This window comes from Papaver somniferum, chromosome 6 (genome assembly GCF_003573695.1).
Source record: "Papaver somniferum cultivar HN1 chromosome 6, ASM357369v1, whole genome shotgun sequence".
NCBI classification, from domain to species: domain Eukaryota; kingdom Viridiplantae; phylum Streptophyta; class Magnoliopsida; order Ranunculales; family Papaveraceae; genus Papaver; species Papaver somniferum.
In genome coordinates, this window is record NC_039363.1 from 89597151 (window position 1) to 89622108 (window position 24958).

At 41.7% G+C, this 24958-nt stretch overlaps 2 protein-coding genes across 2 annotated transcripts; both read left to right on the forward strand.

The window, feature by feature from the left end:
* Positions 1–16106: 16106 nt before the first annotated feature.
* On the forward strand, positions 16107–17849 carry LOC113291040. The gene is made up of 3 exons (XM_026540619.1): positions 16107–17208; positions 17504–17641; positions 17755–17849. The coding sequence occupies exons 1-3, from the start codon at positions 16107–16109 to the stop codon at positions 17847–17849; spliced, it is 1335 nt and encodes a 444-aa protein (XP_026396404.1).
* Positions 17850–21028: 3179 nt separating this feature from the next.
* On the forward strand, positions 21029–24216 carry LOC113285852 (traB domain-containing protein-like). The gene is made up of 7 exons (XM_026534592.1): positions 21029–21341; positions 21721–21753; positions 22419–22607; positions 22716–22778; positions 22864–23025; positions 23580–23751; positions 23997–24216. Exons 1-7 carry the CDS (start codon positions 21105–21107, stop codon positions 24026–24028), a joined length of 888 nt encoding a protein of 295 aa, XP_026390377.1. The 5' UTR covers positions 21029–21104; the 3' UTR covers positions 24029–24216.
* Positions 24217–24958: the final 742 nt, after the last annotated feature.

Sequence of the window (24958 nt, forward strand, 5' to 3'; positions counted from 1 at the left end):
GATGCCGTCCCCGGTGACCATAAAAGATGTATATCGGTTAAACGGAAACTTGGCAGCACTAGGGCGATTCATCTCATGATCTTCGGATAAATGTAAAGATTTCTTCGGGACGTTAAGAAAATGAGAAAAATTCAAATGGAGTGAGGAGTGTGAGGAAGTATTCCAAAAAATTAAGCAACATCTCGCGAGCCTACCAATGTTACAAAGAACCGAGCCCGACGAAGTGCTTACCCTATATCTCGGGGCAACGAGTTATGCCATAAGTGAGGTCTTAGTCCAAAATGTGGGGGCATAAGAGAAGCATGTGTACTTCATAAGCAAAACTATGAATCCAGCGGAGAAGAACTACACCAGAATTGAGCGATTGATACTAGACTTAGTATTTGAAACACGAAAGCTTCAAACGTATTCTCAGACTCATAGAATTCGAGTTCTTATGAAGTCTTCCTTAGAATCAGTGCTTGACAATGCAGCAAGGTCGAGAAGGATCTCTAAATGGAGTGCTCAAATCAAACAGTTCGATATCTTCTATGAGATGAGAATGGCAGTAAAGGCACAGGAAGTGGTCGACTTTCTGGCAGATGTCCCTTTAGACGATGAGGACGAAGTCGAAGACATTCCAGGCATGGAAGAAGACCGAGAAGATCCATCCGACCTCCTTGAAACCTGCAGTCCGACACGATGGGAAGTCTTCGTAGACGGGTCGTTCAATAAAGATGGATCGGGCTTAGGACTAGTCTTCACCATACCAAAGGGGATGAAGATGGTTCACTCCTTTAGGCTTGAATTCAAGGAAAAAAACAATGTCACCGAGTACAAGGATGTAATACATGCTTTGCGGATGATAGTTGAAATGGGGATCCACGACATGAGGCTAACTAGTGACGCTCAGTTAGTTATTAGGCATATCAACGGGCAGTACGCTATACATGACCCAATATTGCAGAAGTATTGGGAGCTCACCCAATTTTATATAGGCCAAATACCAAACATCAATTTTCGACACATTTGCAGAAAAGATAATCGACATTCGGACGCGTTGGTATATATGGCCTCCATGCTAACAGACCCTAGCATTGAAGGCATCAAAGACATGAGAATCCTGATGCCATCTGTCCCTGAGCCAGTAGACATAAAAGCATATGTAGCGGTAACCACGGCCGATAAATATGAAGCCGGCGATTAGCGAAAGACCATTCACCAGTACTTGGAGATGAGAGAGTTATCCAAGGGACGGCCTGAGATCAACAAAATTAAAATCAAAGCAACGGCGTACGAACTAAGAGACGGTGTTTTGTACAAAAATTCATACCTAGGGACACTATTAAGGTGCCTAAGCAAAGAATAGGGGCACTCAATACTAAATGAGCTACATTATGGGGCCGCGGGCAATCATAGCTCGGGTCGGACCTTGGCAACCCGAGCCAAAACCATGGGATATTTTTGGCCCTACATGAACGAAGATGCAAAACATATGGCATTAATTTGCGATGAATGCCAAAATGTTTGGCAAAAAGATACATGCACCTGCAGTAACTCTAAACTCAGTGATTATCCCTTGGCCTTTCGCCAAGTGGAGGATCGATATTGTAGGACCCTTACATGTCGGGTCGGGACAGAGAAAATATTTGATCGTGGCTACTGATTACTTCACAAAATGGGTGGAAGATGCACCACTGCGGCACATTCGGGATAAGGATGTTTTTCATTTTGTTTGGGAACACATCATTTGTCGTTTTGGCGTACCAGCAGCAATCGTCTCGGATAATGGAAAACAGTTACAGGGCAAGAACATTGACCACCTACAACATCCGGAAAAGCAAGGAGACACCCCTTTACCCCCAAAGTAACGGGTAGGCCGAGTTCACAAACAAAACCATAGCCTACAACCTAAAAAACAAGCTGGATGGAGAATATGGCGAGTGGTGTGAGGATCTCTACAACGTTCTATGGGCTTACATGACTACTCGAAGGGAAGCAACCGGCTTATCACCCTTCATGCTAACTTACGGGATAAAATATATTCTTTCAATGGAGGCAATGATACCTCCAACAAGAACCGAGGCGTGGAGACGAAATATCTCGGCGGATCTTATTTTAGCCAAGCTCGATGACTTAGAAGAAACTAGGGAAATGGCCTTACAAAAAATGGAAAATTACCAAAGAAGATTACAGCGTGAATATGACAAACGAGTTCGACCGAGAGAATTTCAACCCGGGCAATTGGTGTTGAAAGAGATACCATCTACGAGCGTGACAAGAAGGGCGGGAAACTAGCGGCACGATGGGGCGGGCCGTATACCATTGTGGAAAAAGCTGGTGAAGGGGCGTATAAGATATTGAAGCCAAATGGAACGCCCGAACCACGACCATGGAACGCTAGGCGTCTGCAGTTATATCACCCATGAGAGGTGTGTAAACAAGTATCATATTATGTCATTTATTTCCTTAAAAATCCATGTGGGGTAGGGAATGTGACAATTGCGTCTAATGGTCATTCTACTCGGGGCGACGACAGTGTGCAAATGCCGATGTGACTTACACTCGAAGCTATATTCGTACTCGAAGCGATGGAAGTGTGCAAGTGCTGAGGTGTCTTACAAAGGCAGTGGCAGTGTGCAAGTGCTGAGGTAGTCTAAAGGCCTTGGTGGTTGGATACCAGTGGCCGATTGTCGGGGAATGAGTACCCGACAGTCGAGCATATAACATTGCTCCCATCGCAAGTGGCCGAAATCACTTTCCCAAGAAAGTTAATTGGTAACTCCTTGGGGATATCGAGCCAATAAAACTTAGGAATGACAGAATACCCTACCACTAGATCAAAATGACGATAATGAGATGCCTCAGTCGGGATATGGCATTGGGCCCGATGACCCTCCATGTTGAGTGTGTTCGACAGAAATGGAATATATACTAACTAAGTAAATCATTTTTTGTGCAGAGAAACATTAACATGTCATATAGAAACAACAAAGTACGGTCGATGCAGCACAAATGAAAATAACTAAAACAACCGATTAGCGACACATCACCCCTTAAAAAGAAAATTGTCGGGAAAGATAACGGTGTTTAAGTGAATTACATCCCAATGCAAAGGGCACAATAGTGACGCATCACTACAAAAGATCTACCTATGCCTTTGGAGGAACTGATCCTGAGCCTGCCTTCTTAGCAGCAGCATCGGTCCGCTTCTTCTCCATAACCGCCTTCACACCTTCTTTTACTTTGGCAACAAGCTCGGTGTTGAACTTCTCCTTCCCGGCAGCAAGATCCCGAGTCAGTTGAGTCGATGCCGCCTCAGCAGTAGCCACCTGCCCGAGTAGTTGGGTCTCCCTCGCCCTTATCCGACCAGTCTCTTCCTCCAAAGACTACACCTTCCCTTTTTCAACTGTAGATGATAAAAGACAATTAGTAATAGGGGTAACAACATCATAATATCAAAATACAAACATAACACTAAGCAGGCATCAACACCTTCAAGCAAGGGAAAAACTACTTTAATGGTTTCCCCGTACTTAAGAAAACTACACTCAAGGGCCGAGATCTTAGCAGTTAACTCATTATAATGTTGCTCGTTGAACTCATTGGCGGGGCAGTATTTTTTGCGGTCGCTCCAGCTAGCCTTCTGCCGATCATGTGCCAACTGTAGACCCGATAACTGAGCCTGAACCCACTCCAAATTTTGGGATACTGATGAGTGCCAAATATTGTATATATTTATCCCTTTTTTTGTTGGCATTTTAACTCATCTTTTGTGCATTAATTCTACATTTTATCCCATATTCTGTATTTTCATTGTTTTCAAGAATAAATATTTTTATTAATTAATTTTGCATTTTTAGGTAATAAATAAAGTTCGGATGAGTCGCGGAGCGAAAAGAGCAGAAAAGTAGTGAAAAGCCGGGAGAAATTACGCAAGGAAGCCGCGAAGAATGGTGCGCACAACCTCATTTTCTACACACAAAAGCGCCTCCGTTCTCAGCCATCAGATCAGTTCTCAGAAGCATCCAACGGTCGCTCCTTCATAGAGCATCAAAATCTGATGTCTCTGCCGAGCACCACAGCGCTGAAATTCCAAGCCTTCAGATTAGATGGTAGTTGAATCCAACGGTCGCTCCCTTGCTGTGCATCGAAGTTTGATATACCCGCCTCACACTACAGTACCTAACTCCATCAAGTACCGTTCATTTTGTTGTATCATATAATCCAACGGTCGCTCATAGCTTGCCTCCGCATCACCGTCCGATCTACCTACCATCTTCGCATCTCGCAGCTCAGAGTCACAGAACATCAAGATACACCCGCCTCACACCCTATCACCCGAGCCCATCCACCTAACCAAACACCCTTCTCTCCCAACCAGTCGAGCCACTTTCTTCTCCACCGTACCCCTCTGCAGAGCCACCTCCTGCAACTGCCGCACCACCATCATCACCACCAACTCCACTGCCACCACCACACCTCCACCATCATACACACTCGACCCATCACCTATACCACGTTCTAATCTCTATCAAACAACTAATTTCGCCCATTCTCTCACCACTGAACCCTAAGAGTGAGTTGGTGAAATTAGTTGATGATATAGATCAATTGGAGGTATGGGAAGCAAGAGAAGATGACAAGGAAGATTGGGTCGAAGCTATTGAGTGCTATCAGTGATTAGGTAAAACCTAATTTCAATTTTTGTAATTTGGGGAAGAACAAACCCTAATTTTGGGGGAATTAGGTAATTTAGGGAATTTGGGTCTGTGACTATAAATTGGGACTGTGGGTTGTGTTAGAAAGCATGTTTGGATTAGCCTACATCCAGAACTTCCAAGTTCTGTTAATTGTTAATTTTAGTTCACTTGCTCATTTCAGTTCATGTTGTGCTTAATATTGTTTCCTGTTAATTGCTATGCTCTTGTTATGTTTGTTATGTTATGTTATATCCTGTTAATGTTCTGTTTAGTTTGTCTCCTGTTAATTGTATGTATCCTGTAATGTGTTAGATGTTTGTATGTGTTCATTGTTAGTTCAGATCATGTTAATTGTTCTTGTAGTGCTTAAATGTCATAGGACTGATAATATCTACTTGAATGAATGCATCTGTGATCAGTTGTGCTGTAAGAAGACAACTGATTCTAGGGATGAAAGAATGATGGTAGCTAAGAATTCAGTCCATTTGAAGGGCTGTGTTTAACTGTCTTAGGGTGATAGATAGCTTCTTGAACAACAAGCCTGTGATCAGCTGTGCTGTAAGAAGACAGCTGATGCTAGGGGCAAGTGAGTAAAGATTAGCCAAGAAATCATCCACTATGATCCTCCCTGTAATGAAACAAGAACAATGACTTGAGTAGGTACTGCCTTAGCTTAACTTTATCCCCTGCCTTAGGCTAATTGCCTTTGTGTCATTTTCTTTTTGCTCCTTTGTGTTTTGTTCACTGTTTAGTTTTCATTTGCTTTGTTCCATTGTTTTTGCCCTGTATTGCTTTTCTGTTTTGCATTTTCTTCACTGCTTGAGCAGCTGCAGCTGCTGCTGCAACTCTGTTGCTGCTGCACTGCTGTGCATTTTCTACTGCTGCTGCTGCACTGCATCTTGTACATTCTATTGCATTGCTGCAACTCTCTTGCTCCTGCTGTGTTGTTGCTGCCAAGGTTGCTGCCAAGGTTGCTGCTGCTGTTGTTGCTGCCAAGGTTGCTGCCAGGCTGTTGCTGCTGCCACTTCTTCTCCTGCCAAGGTTGCTGCCAGGCTGTTGCTGCTGCCACTTCTACTCCTGCAGCCAAGCAAAGGCCTAGTTCAACAACTGAGTCCAAAGCCCAAAAGGCCTAGTTCAATAGCTAAGCCAAATACATTTCATCCCAAAGGCCCATCAAACTGAAACCCAATTCAGTCAACTGTGGGCTTAACCAAATCCCAGTTGTTTAAGACCAAAGCCCAAATTCATTAAGGTCCAATCCAATTCAGGCTTAATCAAAAGCCTAAGTTTAAGGCCTAAGCCCATTTGCACTTCAAAGAACAAACTGAGCCCAAGCTCAGTTCCTTTTATTGAGAACAAACCCATTAGCACTCAAAGCCCAATTGAAGCCAAAAAGGCTTCATAGCCCAATAGCAACTTAGAACCCAATTAGCTAGAACATTCCAAAACACACCCGATCTCTGTGGATCGACCCGTACTTGCACGAGCTACAACCGACGACCGTGCACTTGCGGTATTACTGTAGGCCCGTTTTCATTACGCATCATTTCTATACCCTTTTCCTGGCCTGCCAAGTTTTTGGCGCCGCTGCCGGGGATTGGTGCTGTGTTTTATCTGTGTTTTTCTTAGCTATTTTTGCATTTCATTTCATAGCATTTGCATCTGCATCTGCTTCATTTCATTTGCTGTTGGACCTGCTGATTCTGAACCTGTTTTTCCTCTGCTGGGACGCCACCAAGGAAAAGAACCAAAACCCAACTGGGTTTTTGCAACAATATCAGAGCAGCTGGGCTGTGCTAAAAAGGTAAGCCTAAACCCATTCATTGAGAGAACCCAACCTGTGGGCTTCCAATTTTTTTGTGTGGGCTTGTTTAAATTCTTTCATTGGACTTGTATTTTGGACTCTGGGTTTAAACCCAGCTGAGCTTATAACTGATTGTGGACTTGTAAGTGGACCTCGAAACCAAAGTTTTAAAACAAACGTCGGGCCTTAACCAACTGGGCCAAATTAAACTTTCAAAATTAAAACTTAGTGTTTCTTGGGCCGCAGCCTTCATTCCATTTCATTAGAGGCTTGCACAGTGGGCTTGCTCCCATTTCAAAAACCAAATTTTATTTTCTTAATTTAATTTTTAAAAAAAAAAAAAAAAAAAAATTTAAAATTTTCTTTTGCTCCCATTTTAAACCAAACTTTTCTTTTATAGCCCATCAAAACCAAAATTTTCCCATAAACCAAATTTTTAAAATTTTCCCATTTAAAACCAAATAGTGGGCTTTGTGTCATTTCAAAATGGACCAACCTCGTGCTCTCCATGAATACATGTATCCATCAATACAAATTCCATTATCATGTATTGTCTTACCTCAAACCAATAACCCTTTTAAAATAAATGCAAACATGATACAAATACTTCCTATATTTCGAGGGTTCGATTCTGAGAACCCCTATACTCATGTAAGAGAGTTTGAACAAATTTGTCGGACTATGCAACCTGATCATTTGTCCGAAGACTCTCTGAAATTGCGTTTGTTTACATTTTCTTTAAAAGAAAGGGCCAAAACATGGTTTTACGGTTTGAGACCACAATCAATCACCACTTGGGAACAACTCACTAATCAATTTTTCCAAAAATTTTTCCACACCATAGGACCATCGCTATTCGTCAAAATATCAATTGTTTTGTCCAATTGGATGAGGAAACTGTTTTTCACTATTTTGAACGTTTTAATGATTTGTTGAGTGAATGTCCGCACCATGGAATTGAGAAGTGGAGACTTGTCGTCATCCTCTATGAGGGACTAGACTTTAAATCTCGAACCATGGTTGAGTCTATGTGTAATGGTGAGTTTATTGATAAATCTGTGGATGATGCATGGAATTTTTTAGCCGAGATTGCAGAAAAAACCCATCAATGGGAATCCGTTAGGGAAACAGGAACAACACCACATGATATGAGTCATCCCCATGAATTAGAGTTTTATTCTTGTAATAGCTCCGACCTTAGGATTGAAAATTATCCTAGATTGCAAAATGCCTATCATGATGATGATGATGATTATGATGTTATGTTAGAAGAACATGTCTATACTGAAAATGTTATGGAACCTTTGGGTTCAAATACATTAGGCTTCTCTGCCCCGACCTTAATGCATGATATTTCTTCTAGTATTCCATGTGATGTTTCCCCTGATGTGCCGATGCATGAAAATCAATCTGTTGATGATGTTGATAATTCTGATTGTAATCTTGCAAATTTGATTGATGATAATGAGCATGATGTGACATGTGTAGATGAGTTAGAAGATTTTGATTTGATTGATAATGATATGCCTATTCTTCTACATGAGTCACCATTTGTTGGCCTTCCACCCAACCTAGATTTGGTTTGTACCCATATTGTCAAACCAATTTTTCTGAAAATTCCTAATCTAGGATTGGAACTGTGTGCTTCCCAAGTCCTCTTGGACTATTTTGCTTCAAAATATAACACTTTTAAAGAGCCACAGTTGGAAATTGCATGTTTGCCCATCCCGAAAACAGTCCATTATGAGTTAGACCTTTTGAATCCTGAACCCTTAAAATTAAAAGATTTTGTGCTTAAAAGTAAACCTGTTGAAAAATTTTGGTTTAGGGGTGATTCATTCGGTTTTTCACTCGCATTCCCATTTAAGTCCAATTTTAGTGTTTTGAAACTTTCTTTGTCTCTACACTTTTTCTTTTGGGTTGATCCTCAACTCTTTAGATTGTTAGTGTATGGTGAATTTTGTTTGTATATAATCCAGTAGATACAATTTCTTAAAAAACCTTTTTGTTCCTTTTGTATATATTTTGCTAATCCAATATGATCTCGGCTGAAATATGTTGGATTTTTGCCTTGAATAACGGAGTTTTAATTCTGCTTTCGCCGAAATCGGGTATTCTCTCTCCTTTTACTCTACTCAGCATGTCCCTTTCCATATGTTGTTTTATAATTCTTTCCATATTTTGAAACATTGAGGACAATGTTTAGTTTAGGTTTGGGGGTATAGAGTAGATGCCACGATAATATGCTATAATTAAAAACGAACTCCTTCTTTTTGAAAAAATTGAAAAATTCCAAAAAAATTGAAAAATCAAAAATTCAAAAAAATTAAAAAATTGAAAAAAATCATAAAAATGGAGCTCATTTACCTTGAAATGTTGACTCTTGTGCAAATATGTATTTTTATTAGGAGTCTTAGTCTAGATATTTAGGCACCCTGATTCTAGCACAATTCACATAGTGATAAGAAATTTGCACGCGCACGATCTACCAATACATGTATGGCCTCGATCTTCAAGGTGTTGGATAGGAAGTTACGATTGCCAATCACTTTAGAATACTGAACGAAACTGGACTAGCTTGTTCTTTGGTTGGTTGGGATAGAAGATGGAGGTTACATTAAGAAAAACAACCATCGAATTTAACTGGGTGCATCAAAAAGGGCTACCTCTTGCAAAGTGTCATGTAATCTTTTGTTTCTTTTTGTTATGTATCAAAAGTGTATCAGTCCAAAAAAAAAAAAAAAAAAAAAAAAAAAAAAAAAAAAAATCAAGTATTTCTCAATTCCATCATCTCTTGTTCAAAAAATAAAAAGAGATTTGTCAATGTAAATAAGAGTCATGTAAATAGTCATCTTTTGTTGTTTCGTTGTTGTAAGCAAGGAGGGTGTATGCCATTGATGTACAACGCGAGAAATTGTGAAATACCTCCAACTCATTCACAATTCTCGTAAAGTCCGGACAGCTAGCTAGATTTCGACCTCAGTTCTTAGCCTGAGAAACTATCTCTTGGTGATTAGTAGTCATGACTTCAGATCTTTCTTTACGCATGTGTAGATACACTTTACACTCTTATCACATGTCCTTATTTGTTATCAGTGCTAGGATTGTGCCTTCGATAGCTAGATTGACATCTCCATTTTGCTGTGAGCTTAACTGTTTTGCACATGTCACGTTTGATGGAATATGAGCTTATATTTTGTCCTTAGGTTTTGTAGGCACACCTCTGGTAAACCTTCACGAGACTTCAACTCGTCCACTAGGGACACTTAGTGGTTTAAAAGGCTTAGTGCATACGCTAAATGCATTCGAGAGACCAGCGACAGTGGTATAGTTAGGATTTCCTTAGTTTTGTTTTACTTGAGGACAAGTAAAATTCAGGTTTGGGGGTATTTGATGAGTGCCAAATATTGTATATATTTATCCCTTTTTGTTGGCATTTTAACTCATCTTTTGTGCATTAATTCTACATTTTATCCCATATTCTGTATTTTCATTGTTTTCAAGAATAAATATTTTTATTAATTAATTTTGCATTTTTAGGTAATAAATAAAGTTCGGATGAGTCGCGGAGCGAAAAGAGCAGAAAAGTAGTGAAAAGCCGGGAGAAATTACGCAAGGAAGCCGCGAAGAATGGTGCGCACAACCTCATTTTCTACACACAAAAGCGCCTCCGTTCTCAGCCATCAGATCAGTTCTCAGAAGCATCCAACGGTCTCTCCTTCATAGAGCATCAAAATCTGATGTCTCTGCCGAGCACCACAGCGCTGAAATTCCAAGCCTTCAGATTAGATGGTAGTTGAATCCAACGGTCGCTCCCTTGCTGTGCATCGAAGTTTGATATACCCGCCTCACACTACAGTACCTAACTCCATCAAGTACCGTTCATTTTGTTGTATCATATAATCCAACGGTCGCTCATAGCTTGCCTCCGCATCACCGTCCGATCTACCTACCATCTTCGCATCTCGCAGCTCAGAGTCACAGAACATCAAAACTAGATACACCCGCCTCACACCCTATCACCCGAGCCCATCCACCTAACCAAACACCCTTCTCTCCCAACCAGTCGAGCCACTTTCTTCTCCACCGTACCCCTCTGCAGAGCCACCTCCTGCAACTGCCGCACCACCATCATCACCACCAACTCCACTGCCACCACCACACCTCCACCATCATACACACTCGACCCATCACCTATACCACGTTCTAATCTCTATCAAACAACTAATTTCGCCCATTCTCTCACCACTGAACCCTAAGAGTGAGTTGGTGAAATTAGTTGATGATATAGATCAATTGGAGGTATGGGAAGCAAGAGAAGATGACAAGGAAGATTGGGTCGAAGCTATTGAGTGCTATCAGTGATTAGGTAAAACCTAATTTCAATTTTTGTAATTTGGGGAAGAACAAACCCTAATTTTGGGGGAATTAGGTAATTTAGGGAATTTGGGTCTGTGACTATAAATTGGGACTGTGGGTTGTGTTAGAAAGCATGTTTGGATTAGCCTACATCCAGAACTTCCAAGTTCTGTTAATTGTTAATTTTAGTTCACTTGCTCATTTCAGTTCATGTTGTGCTTAATATTGTTTCCTGTTAATTGCTATGCTCTTGTTATGTTTGTTATGTTATGTTATATCCTGTTAATGTTCTGTTTAGTTTGTCTCCTTTTAATTGTATGTATCCTGTAATGTGTTAGATGTTTGTATGTGTTCATTGTTAGTTCAGATCATGTTAATTGTTCTTGTAGTGCTTAAATGTCATAGGACTGATAATATCTACTTGAATGAATGCATCTGTGATCAGTTGTGCTGTAAGAAGACAACTGATTCTAGGGATGAAAGAATGATGGTAGCTAAGAATTCAGTCCATTTGAAGGGCTGTGTTTAACTGTCTTAGGGTGATAGATAGCTTCTTGAACAACAAGCCTGTGATCAGCTGTGCTGTAAGAAGACAGCTGATGCTAGGGGCATGTGAGTAAAGATTAGCCAAGAAATCATCCACTATGATCCTCCCTGTAATGAAACAAGAACAATGACTTGAGTAGGTACTGCCTTAGCTTAACTTTATCCCCTGCCTTAGGCTAATTGCCTTTGTGTCATTTTCTTTTTGCTCCTTTGTGTTTTGTTCACTGTTTAGTTTTCATTTGCTTTGTTCCATTGTTTTTGCCCTGTATTGCTTTTCTGTTTTGCATTTTCTTCACTGCTTGAGCAGCTGCAGCTGCTGCTGCAACTCTGTTGCTGCTGCACTGCTGTGCATTTTCTACTGCTGCTGCACTGCTCATCTTGTACATTCTATTGCATTGCTGCAACTCTCTTGCTCCTGCTGCTGTGTTGTTGCTGCCAAGGTTGCTGCCAAGGTTGCTGCTGCTGTTGTTGCTGCCAAGGTTGCTGCCAGGCTGTTGCTGCTGCCACTTCTTCTCCTGCCAAGGTTGCTGCCAGGCTGTTGCTGCTGCCACTTCTACTCCTGCAGCCAAGCAAAGGCCTAGTTCAACAACTGAGTCCAAAGCCCAAAAGGCCTAGTTCAATAGCTAAGCCAAATACATTTCATCCCAAAGGCCCATCAAACTGAAACCCAATTCAGTCAACTGTGGGCTTAACCAAAGCCCAGTTGTTTAAGACCAAAGCCCAAATTCATTAAGGTCCAATCCAATTCAGGCTTAATCAAAAGCCTAAGTTTAAGGCCTAAGCCCATTTGCACTTCAAAGAACAAACTGAGCCCAAGCTCAGTTCCTTTTATTGAGAACAAACCCATTAGCACTCAAAGCCCAATTGAAGCCAAAAAGGCTTCATAGCCCAATAGCAACTTAGAACCCAATTAGCTAGAACATTCCAAAACACACCCGATCTCTGTGGATCGACCCGTACTTGCACGAGCTACAACCGACGACCGTGCACTTGCGGTATTACTGTAGGCCCGTTTTCATTACGCATCATTTCTATACCCTTTTCCTGGCCTGCCAGATACCTAATCAAACTGTCGAAGTTTCTCCCTTAATTCATGGTTAGACCTTTTCGCAGTATCTTTCTCTTTCAATATCCGTTTACGATCGACATGCAAGTCCCTAATTTGAAGTCTCAGCCTACCACACTGACTTTCCAAGTTGTCAGCCAACAACGTTTTCTCGGCAGCAATCCCTTGGGCCCGAGACAAGTTCACCCGAAGATTGTCCATCTCGTCAGGTACGTACTCAAATCTCTGATATCGAAGTATCTCATCTTGAAGTTGCTCGAGCTTGGCCTCTTGTCGATCTATCTTGTCGTCCTTATTCACAATTATTTGGTGGAGATCATCAACATGGCTCAGTTAAATGTCCAATTTTCTCTTCAACAAACGATATTCAGAAGCTGCGTCGGCATCTATACTAGACACCTCGGCTAACAAGATAATACTAAATTCAGGATATTGGTACTATGGAATCAATCATAGCGACTGCGATTTTGGATAAATACCTTGGGTCTCGGCTAGCTGCTTCTCTAGTCCTCGAGCTCGCTCCTGCTCTCGATGCAATTTAAGACGAAGGTTATCCATTTCTGCTAATTCCTTCCGTTTTATCGCCGCATCTTGCAACTGCTTATTGGATCATGAGAACATCGCACTTCATAGCATGAGGAATTGACCACATTACAACAATATGATTAACAAAGGTTACTCACAGCACGAGAACATTCACTCACCATTTGATCAAAAGTGCCCTTCAGACCAACAGAATACAAGGATACAGCCTGGATCATCTCCTCGTCGGTTAGGGATCCAAAATCGGGAGAAGTAAGAGCACCTAGAGAATTGCACACCGGTCCCGAGAAAGTAAAGAAGGTAGTACGGCCCGAACTCGGGGTAGGAACAACAGGAGGCACGGTTAACTCTCCCCCAGGAGCAACGTTTTCTAAACCATCAGAAACAACATTATCTCCATCACCAACAGACTTGTCTATCTGCTTCGGCTCTTATTCCTCGCCCACACCACCGGCTCCGTCCTCCTCGTCAAAAAGATCGGCATCATCATCATCCTCACCATCCGACAACAGAAGCACAACACCATCGGCAAGGACGACACCTTTATCAGCAGACTGCTGGGGCATAAATGTCCCTGGGGCAGACTCATCGACCTTTAGTTCCTTACCTTCCCACTAGGATTACCACCTACAACGGTAAAAGAAACATCAAAAGATTTCTGAGGGGACTTCCTCAGAAACTGAGACAAGGGAAGCCGATCATCGGGATCCTCACCACCGGTCGCAGAAACACTCATCACATTTCTCTTCTCAGATTTTGATCTCTGCACACGAGTCTTCATTATATCCATGCAAGGCAAAAAATAGGGGAAAGTACATGTACTGTGGGTAGAGCAGTATATTTGTTACCTTCCCTGCCTCTCCCTCAACTCCTATGCTAGGACCTCTATCCCTCTTCTTAGAAACCGAAGCCTTAAATTGGCTACTTTGAGACTAAGGCTGCAAAACAGGAATAAATTAAAACATGACTCATCTAGATACCCGGGCCAACAAAGTCAAACAGGCAAAGCAACTTACTCGATCAACGTTAACCACCCAAAATGGATGCTGGAGGAGGAAATCGTCCATTCAGAAGAGGACCATAAATAGCAAGAGGGACTCGATACCAAGCAACATCACTAGTGTGGCGGGCATGTTTGTTAGAAGTTCCTCTCTCTGGATCCTCATCCAACAACAGCTTCTTAACACCCTCGGGGAGTGTTTTATGGCGATGAGGACTAGCAGCAAAACCGGTGAGATCACCATTTATGGAAGTTCCACTTCGATAGTTGGCAACAAAACTGGCAGGGGTGTAGTCGCCCGCCTCAGAAGTATCATAGGTTGACCACTCAGTAGCAGAGCATTCGCCTCGTCCTCGCCTCTCCCACTCGGCCATGATACGGAAAGTGTTACCATTCCATTGGGCTAAAGCACGAGACGGCCGGATCTTGGAAAGAACTTCATACATGAAGGGACGGCTAGGATCATACAAAGGAAAACGCAGTCCGAGATCCAACTGACCCTTGGTGATGACGGTCGCCTCGGCTGAGTGAGGGAAATTCATGACACCACTCTTTTTCAAAACACCTCTTTGGCCCGATAAGAGCCTGATGTCATAACCATGGAGGTCAAAATCATCTTTTAACTGCTTGATGAAATGTTCATCAGACAAGTCTTTGGCAACCCTTTTGTTATTCCTACATGAAAATGAAGGAGAACCGTCAAAAAGGATAGAGTTAAGGACACGATAATCATGGTGCGAAGGGCTGTCAACAATAAACAAAGAATCACGAAAACACCATCATCATCAGAAAAGATATAACTGAACACCTCTTCTCTGTCATGGAGGGAGTCGAAGAAGCCATGGAAGAACTGTTGGGAAGAAATCTGGAACCAAAGAAGATAACAAGCAGCAAAAATCGCAACAGCAGCAAGGGGAAAGCAACGAAAGGATCAAAGGATGGTTGAAGCTCTCAAAGATTTGGAAGACGAAGGAATATCAGAGCATCAGTTGGAAGAAGAAACTAAGGAAAGAGAGTCAAAGTTTTGGGAAGGGTAAAAGTGAAAAAACAAGGGCTTATGGTTTGAATTTATAGCCCCAATGATTGTAACCGGCGAAGAAGGTATCCAGGTCATAAAGACGAGTGTAATGGGGAACAACATGGCGTGAAACACGGCATGGCAGCGGACGTGGAAGGCGAAGCGGTTTCTTCCCCTCATGTCGATCACACGAGTGAAAGAAGGGGCATAAATGTATGTGTAAATAATCCACACATTCGGGTGGAGCAATCCTGGTAGTGAAGCATCGACAACAGATGAAGTGTGAAGCACCAAATCATCTTACCCGGCCTTAGCGCGAGAAAAGAGACACCAAGGAAGCCCGTGAAGACAATACGTGTAAAGGTCGGAGGTGACTGAAGAGATAGACATCGAGTACAAGAGCAATAAATGCACTAACGAAGTAGTTGAGAAGATAAGGAGAATCTGTTCAAAGTAAGACTCGGCTAAGAACATCAAGGGTGACATCGTCTGCACTCATTAAGTAATCGACATCGGATGGATGGATGTCGGGAAAAGACATCACTAGGTTCGGACCTACACCTCAGATGAGACATCACCAACTACCCGAGAAGGACATCAAGGAAGATGTACCGTGACACACACTGTAACTTGGATGTATCTTCACTTATAGCTATAAATAGAGAGCTATGTAGAGAGCTAGAGGAGAAAGTAATCATTGAGGGAAGAGAGAATACCAAGAGCTTGTAGTGAGAAAAGAGAGCTTGCTAGTGATTTATATCCCTTGTAACCTTGAAATCGAGTAATAAGATCATCCTTTCACCCCCGTGGACGTAGGTAATCATACCGAACCACGTATATCTTATGTTCTTGTGCATCCCTTGCTTTTTTACTTCATGGTGTTGTTTATTAATAGATTATGTTTTGACATATTTATAGGACCCAGAATATTCTCATTGAATAATAATAATAATAATATATATTGCCCCTTCTCCCTCAAGGAAGGGGGCGAGAGTTTTACCATAATCCAAGATGGTATCACGATCCTAAAACCGATCCTTCTTCTCCTTCTTCTCCTTCTTCTTCTTCCCTAGAACCCTAGAAAATCCATGGCAAGTGATAAAAAATCCCTGCATCCAGCCTTTGCTATGACAAACATAAAAACCCTAATCCATGTTCTCCTTGATATCAAACAGGATGAATATTCTTCATGGGTTTTTCTCTTTAAACTACATCTTCAAGATCACGGTCTTCTATTCCTCATTGATGGATCCGCACCACCAACGGAGATTGACAAAAATATCTTGACTCAACTCGACGCTTTGTGCCGTCAATGGATGTTCTCCACCATGGCCAAGGACTTGATGCTCACGGTTTTGAAATCCGGAAAAACCGCTAGAGAACTTTGGGATCATCTTCAAAAGCTTTTTCAAGATAACAAAGGTAATCGTGCTGCAACCCTTGAAAGTAAATTTGTCAATCTAAATTTTGTTGATTGTGCTAGCATTGATGACTACTGTGACAAGCTTAAGTCATTGTCGGATCGATTGACTTATCTTGACTTCCCCATGAATGACAAACGGTTGGTTATCCAACTTGTCAATGGTCTTACGGAGGAATACAATACTGTTGCGTCCTTCATTCAACAGTCTATGCCAACGTTTGATGCTGCCCGTTCACAACTGCGCACCGAAGAAATTAGTCGTACGCAACAAACCTCCATGGCGTCTTCTACATCCCTAGCAGCCACCGGTTCCTCCACAGGACAACGTCCTCAGCGCTCCGGCTACAACAAGCGGAATCAGCACCATCAACGCCCTCAAACCCAACAGCTTTCAGCAGAACCCCCACTTCTGCCAACCCCGGCCCAGTTCCGTCAGCCCAATAACCCACGAGCTGCAGTCTACCCAAACCTAGCATACCCAACACCCTATATGCCTTACTGGGCTGCACCTCCAATCCCATACCCTACCGTCCCCCACTGGCAACCCACTGCTCCTCTCCGCGGGCCTTCTCCAGCTCGCTCCCGCCAGACCCAACAACGTCCACGAGCTGCTGCCTATGGACAAGCCCAAGCATATGTCATTCCTTCCACAGAGATGTTGCATCCTTCGGACTTTGCGGAAGCTTACAGCTCCATGAGTCTGCAGTCACCGGACGACACGTTCTATATGGAAACTGGTGCAACCTCACATATTACTGCGGATCCAGGTACATTACACACTGTTTTCAACACTCGCAATGTTAAATCCATCTTAGTTGGCAACTGCAACTCTATCCCAGTTACGGCCAGTGGTACCCACTCTATAAATCTATCTTCCCGAAATCTTCACCTCAAAGATATTCTCGTGTTCCTGATATTATCAAAAACCTTATTTCCGTTCGTAAATTCAACTACTGATAATCTGCGTCTGTTGAATTGTCCATATGGTTTTTTCTGTGAAGGATTTGAATTCTGGACGATCCTTCTTCACTGTGATAGCTCTGGGGAACTTTCCTATCACAGCTTCTGTCGTGCCCACTTCAAAACCATCACAGTCTCCTCCCCGTCTCTTACCGCCTGCTCATATGATTCTGGCACAACGTCTTGGCCATCCTGGACAAGCTATTTTAGATAATTTACGTTCCCACTCTTTAATTCAATGTAATAAGAAACAATCTAACAAACTTTGTCATTATTGTCAAGTTAGTAAACATGTTCGTCTACCTTATATGACTCAAATTCTTTCACTTTGCTCCTTTTGATATTATTCATAGTGATTTATGGACTTGTCCTTCACATATTATACTGGTTTTCGCTATTATCTATATTGTTGGATGACTATACTAATTATCTATGGGATATCCCTTGAAACTCAAATCTCAAGTCTACTCCAAATTCTTGGGTTTTCGGTCTTTTGTGAAAACTCAATTTGAGTGTGATATTAAATGCTTTCAGTCCGACATGGGACGTGAATTCGATAACTCCTTTTCACAATTCTCTCAAACCGCTGGTTTAGTCTTTCGTTTTTCTCCTGTCCTCACACTTCATCTCAAATGGGAAAGTGGAGCGTATGATCTTCGTGTTAACGACATCACCACCCCACTCATGTCCCATGCTTCTATCCCATATCAAATATTTGGCCGATTCACTCCATATGGCCGTCTATCTCCATAACATCCTCCCCTCAACCGTTCTTCACTTCGCCTCACCTGTGTCAATTCTTTACCAACGCCAACCGACGTATGATCACCTACGTACGTTTGGTTGCCTTTGTTATCCTAATCTTTCCGCCACCACCCCACACCAAACTTTCCCCTCGGTCCTCTAGATGTGTTTTCCTTGGTTTTTCTTCCCATCATCGTGGATATCGTTGTCTCGACCTAGCCTAACAAAATTATTTTATCTCGACATGTAACGTTTGATGAAAACGTTTTCCCCTTCCGCACTCCTTCCAACAATCACTCTCAAAATCTCGATCCCTCTCCCCAATCCATTTCTCCTATGTTCCAACTTCCACTGGTATACTCATCCCCTCCTACTACACACAACCGTCAATCTCTCACCAACTCTATACCCCACCTCATCACCGTCAACGGCCACCCCCCTCCGCTGTCTCCCCACTTCCACTTCCTGTTCTCCCTCTCCCTGTCCGTCGCTCATGGACACGGACATTCCCTCCAGCTCCTCCAATTCTCCTGCCCGGTCCCGTAAAGCACAACACACCGAGTTTTCCTCCACCCCAAATACCAGTCCAGGTCCTTCTCAACCAACTCCACCCACGTCTTCATCCACTCCAGCACAACAGCTCCCCCCATCACACAGCTCCACTCCAGGTCCCACTGTACCTTCCATGTCTGCCAATAGTTCCAGTCCGAGCAATACTCTTGTTGCTCCTTCTCGCGCTGCCACTCGGGCGTCCCATGGGATTTTCCGTCCCTCTCACAAGCTAAATCTCCATGTTCAAATCCAAAAACAAATTTCCAAACTCCCAAAGTCTCACCTATATGCCCTTAGGGACCCAAACTGGAAGAAAGCCATGATAGATGAATACATTGCAATGTTGAAAACTCACACTTGGGATCTAGTGCCGATACCTCTTGGTGCTCATGTCATTCGCTCCATGTGGCTATTTCGTCACAAGTTTCATGCAGATGGTACCTTGGAACGTCACAAAGCCCGTCTTGTCGCCAATGGTAAATCACAACAAGTTGGAGTTGATTGCTTTGAGACGTTTAGTCCGGTCGTCAAGCCCGCAACTATCCGCACAGTCCTCACCATTGCTACCTCCAAATATTGGCCCATTCACCAATTGGACGTCAAGAATGCTTTTCTCCATGGGGATCTAGCTGAGACAATTTATATGCATCAACCTCCGGGATTTGTTGATCCTACTCGCCCGGATCATGTTTGCCGCCTTCGTAGATCTCTTTATGGTCTAAAACAGGCGCCTCGGGCGTGGTTTCAGCGGTTTGCGACTTTCATCATTAGCTGTGGTTTCCAGGGTAGTGTATGTGATCCATCGGTCAGGACAGGACACCGCATACTTATTACTGTATGTTGATGATATCATACTCACTGCCTCAACTGATGTTCTTCTCACCCGTTTTATTGATATGTTGAAACGAGAGTTCTGTATGACTGATCTTGGCTCATTACATCATTTTTTGGGCATTACTGCTACTCGGTCATCTTCCGGGCTGTTTTTATCTCAGTCACTCTATACGAAGGACATCATCTCTCGTGCATCCATGACTGCCTGCAACCCAGTAGCCACTCTGGTCGACACCAACTCCAAGCTTAGCGCTACCTCTGGACCAGCTCTTAAGGATCCTACCTTATACCGAAGTTTTGCCGGGGCATTACAATATCTTACTTTTACTCGACCGGATATATCTTACGCGGTTCAACAGGTATGTTTATTCATGCACGATCCTAGAGAACCTCACATGCAAGCGCTTCGGCGTATACTTCGGTACCTCCAGGACACTATCAATCATGGATTGTTTTTATCTGTATCCACCATTTCTGGCATCCATGCATACTCCGATGCTGATTGGGCGGGCTGTCCTGATTCACGACGATCAACCTCTGGTTTCTGCATCTTTCTGGGTGACAACCTTGTTTCTTGGTCTTCCAAACGTCAGACAACTGTTTCTCGCTCTAGTGCTGAAGCTGAATATCGGGGCGTGGCAAATGCTATGGCCGAGACAACTTGGCTCCGGAATTTACTTCTTGAGCTACATATACCACTACGACGCGCTACTATCGTGTATTGTGACAACGTGAGTGTTGTCTACATGTCTGGTGATCCTGTTCAACATCAACGCACAAAACATGTGGAAATCGACATTCATTTTGTTCGTGAACGCGTACGTATTGGAGACATTCGAGTGTTGCACATTCCATCTGAAAATCAGTATGCTGATATTTTTACAAAAGGTCTTCCTAGACAATTATTTATTCGTTTTCGTACTAGTTTAAGCGTTTGTTCCTCTCCCGCTAAGACTAAGGGGGTGTAATAGATTATATTTTGCCATATTTATAGGACCCAGAATATTTTCATTGAATAATAATAATATATATTGCCCCTTCTCCCTCAAGGAAAGGGGCGAGAGTTTTACCATAATCTAAGAACCATAATCCAAGATTTATGTCTCTTGGATGTAGAAGTAGGGTTTTCGGCACCTACACTAACGATAGGACATAACACATGGAATCCCTCGAGGATTCTGCTCAACTTCATATCTTCACTTGGATGTCGAGCTGCCATTTCCTTTTCGAAAGAAATATTATCACCACCACCGCTCCCTGTGATGTTGCAGATTCCTTTGGTGGCGTAGCATAGAAAGTTGTGATCAGATTCAAAACCGCGTAAATTTTTTTGCACGGGCCCACCAATGTCTACTGGCATTTTGCATGGGCCCACCGAACTCCTCGGTCCTACTCTGCACTTTCTCTTTTTCCCTCTTTCAGGATGTGCAGGGGGATTAAAACGCAAATACATTTCTTGCCAAAATTGATAAACAGACAAAGCAGCTTAAGTTTAAATGGATGGCGAAGAGGAAGATGATAAACAGTGGGTTCTCAATCTCAGAAATTTGCAAAGGGGAGGAGGAACAAGACCATGTCTTCTTCCACTTGCAATAATCTACTTAGGGTTTTTAAAAAGAAATCCAGAAAAAGCCATCAACAACCATCTTCTTCTTCTGCAGAGAATGAGCCTAGTCATTACCAACATGGTATTCCTGGGATTCCTACTGATGGTAAAGTTGTTCTGCTCATGAATTCCAGCAATGGGGCTCAAATCTATCTAATTGGAACTCTTCATGGTTCTAAACAGAGTGCTGAAACTGTCAAAAAGGTAGAGTTGCTTTTTCTTTTTGAAGGTTGGGGTTTGTTTTGGTTCTGATTTATGTTCTTGATAGCAAAATGAGGGAACCCCTTCTTTTTTTTTCCTACTGTAGCATGTCTGTCTTGAACTGCACTCATCTGAGTAGTCTCTGATGAAGGAAGAAGTTCCTAATTATGGTTACAAAAGCTTGTTCTGCTACATGAGTTTCGACCTTATGTCCCGGTGTTATTTGTGCTGTTTCATTAAAATACAACACCATTGACCTTAATTACAAATGTCCCCCCTTGTGAAGCTGATTAACTCTCTTGAGTTCCCTATTTTACATTATTGCTTCTTCTGATGCCTTTCAAATGTTATCTGCTAATGCCGTTGTTATTTTGCAATGTAGGTGATTGATTATGTAAGGCCTAATGTAGTTGCGGTATGTAACGCTCCTTACAGTTATTCTCGCACAATCGATCATGTTTTGATTAGTTCCATTGAAAATTGCATTTCATAATATTCTTGTTGAAAGAGCTTGGCTTTGCGTTCACCGGTTTTGTTTGGGCTATTTCAATTGGAATCTTGGATCTTTATAAAGTTAAAAGCTGTTCTTATGATATGACATTCACCTCTCAAAAGTATATGGCATGAATTGCCATACTACAGTCTCAATCAATAAGTTCCCTTTACTGAAGACTCAAAATGGCGAGACAAATGATTATTATTGCATCCGAAACCCACATTTCCTAAGAACTATCTTAGCATCATTCAATCGCATCTAATCAATAGGGTTTATGTTTGTTCCTTTCGGTACTAATATCCAGGGAAGTAACTCAAATTGTCTCAACATGCCTTTTAGTTCCTTTTTGACAATTTGAAGGCTTCAACAAAAGTTCTAGCTGCTACAGTTTAGTTTTTTAATTGAGAGTCTCTACTTAAATAAGAATCGCGGTCGAGCTTATACATTGCCCTAAGTTTCAGCAAAGGAACATTGTGGTGGACTTATTTTACTTGTGTCTTGTTAGAATTTCTTACTGCACATACCCGAGATTATAACTTGTTTGATTTATTTAAAGGAACTGAACTGTAATGTCTATTGTGCAGGTTGAGCTATGCGAGAAACGTGCCATGGGGGCCATGAATAAGCAACCTGATAAGGATACCTGGTACAAGTTGTTCCGCAAATCCATCAAAGCTCCAGGTGGACTGTCCATGATGATTTATATGTTTATGGTGAGTTGTCGGAGGCGCCGGTTGCACGCATATGGTATAATTCCAGGCCTGGAGTTCAAGGTAAGAATTGGATATGATTTGAAATGCATATGAATTTGTTGATTTCTTAAATCTATTTTATATGTATGCTTCGCATCTCGTCATATTATGACCCTGGCTTTGATCCAGGTTGCTATCGAAGAATCTTCTAGAGTGGGAGCAAGTTGTTTCTACTTTGATCAAGATATCAATGTACTAATCCTTACTTTCTTTGTTTTTGCTTTGGTTCATTATTTTTTCTATATCAGGAATTATATATTTATAACTTCGTTTGCAGGTTACGCATGAACAGTTATCTAAAGTACCCTCATTTGACTTGCTTTGGAAAGCATATTGTGAATCTAGATTAAGTGTTCATGCTGACTTGGCAGATGAAAAGTATACAAGATCCTCTGTGCGGGAAGTTAGTGGCAAACAGAAAAAACGTTGTCCAGATATTGTAAGTTGTCACTCTAGCCTATGCTTTTCTTGAAGTTCCCCTGTGATACATGGTTGAATTGTACCATGTAAAGGCATCCAGTTTAAGAAAGAAACACAAGTCTCTCCTCCTTTACACGTCGTTTGGTTGGAAGAATTGAATTCCTTGGAGTTCAATTATGGGATAATCCTATTCTTGGAATTGAATTCAAATCCACAAAATAAACGTTTGGTTGAAGTAATTCAATTACAGGAATCCAATTTCATTACACTATTAAACCAATGTAATGGAAATCTATCATTTTGGAGGGAATTGGATTCCTAGGAATCAAAAAATTTAATTACATAGAGTTGATTTGTGTTGTTTGGTTCAAGGAATTGGCCGCATTCCCCTGGGAGTTGGATTACTAAGAATTCAATTCCTTGAAGTGAACCAAACATGCTGTTTTTGTATAAGTATACTCATGGATAGATCAATGTCATTTCTTTTTGCTTTTCTGCTTGCAATGCATTAGACAGTAGTTTGTGTTTGAAAATTTAACAAAACTAAATTGTCGAATCTACTTTAAATGGCAGTTTAAGGTGATTATTGAAGATAGAGACAAGTTTATGTCTATAAATCTTAGAAGTTTTCAAGGAGAAGTTGTAGCAGTGGTTGGACTGGCACACATGGATGGAATTGAACTATTGTGGAAACTCGCGGAGGAGGATGACAATTGCAAATTGTCCTTTAAATCTGAAATTGAAGGTTAGCCTCAGTAATTTCGCTTTCAAATCTGAATAGTTTGCACTTTGCAATATGCTGCATATATCAGCTGATAGATACTAGACACAAAAAAAGTGCCTTCAACTTTCTGTGTCATATGGGTTAAAGAAAAACAATGTATTGGTTTGCATATTGTCTACCAGGTGATAGATATTTATTACAAAAGCTGCTGGAATTTGTATTTGTGCAACTATCAGTGTCTAATTTGGCTTGATCTTTTATTGCAGGACATTCAGGGCAGGGTGGATACACATTGTAGAGGGAAATCTGCAGCCAAATGTTTCTTCAAACATCAATTTTGTAGAATCTATCAAACCTTCGTTATACAATTGGCTTTCCATATACAAATGCAGAATGAAGAAACTACTAATTGTAGTCTGTAACTATGAAGATATATGTTTTGGTGTTCACCGTTAACTTCAAATATTCTTTTATCATTGGCTCCCTGATCACCCGTGCCTGCGCCAACCTCCTCTTTTCCCCCTGCATTGTCCACAACGGATATTGATTTGGATTCTGGAAACATATATGTTTGGTTATCGGATTGCATACGAAATGCATGCAAGTAAAACACCTTATAAAGCTATAATAATTCAACTTCTTACAATAATTCAAGTATTTTACTCGCGTTATGTATGTTAAAGTTTGGATCGGTCTGGCACAGTCCCATGCACAACCACCAATCAGAAGGAATAAGAGAAGAGATTTGCTTGCGAAATTTGGGGTTAAGCAACATTTCATTCCACGTAATCAAAATGTTTTACAAACACATGATTACAATATATAGCTTACAATAACGCTAGAAAGCAAACAAAAGGTAAATGGACTCTAGAAGCATTGGTTTCCATACAACAACGATTCCTAATGCAATTTGAATAAAATCCTTTTAACCAAGCTATACACATTCCTCCCATTTGGATGATTCTCCAGCTCGCCAGAATATTTGCACAGGACGTCAACTAGTTGGCGCAGTGCCTTTCCCTTTGAAAGCTTAAGTGCCTTTTGGATGACATAGTTGCCAAACTTATCTTGAGCTAGTTCAACAAGTTGTTTACAATCAGAGAGGAGTTGCCAGACTACAACATCGGTTGCATTCGATTCGATACATTTTTCTACAACATTACTGCCATACTTATCCTTAGAAAGTTGTAATAAGTGTCCCCTAAGCTCATTGCATATAAGGTTTGCA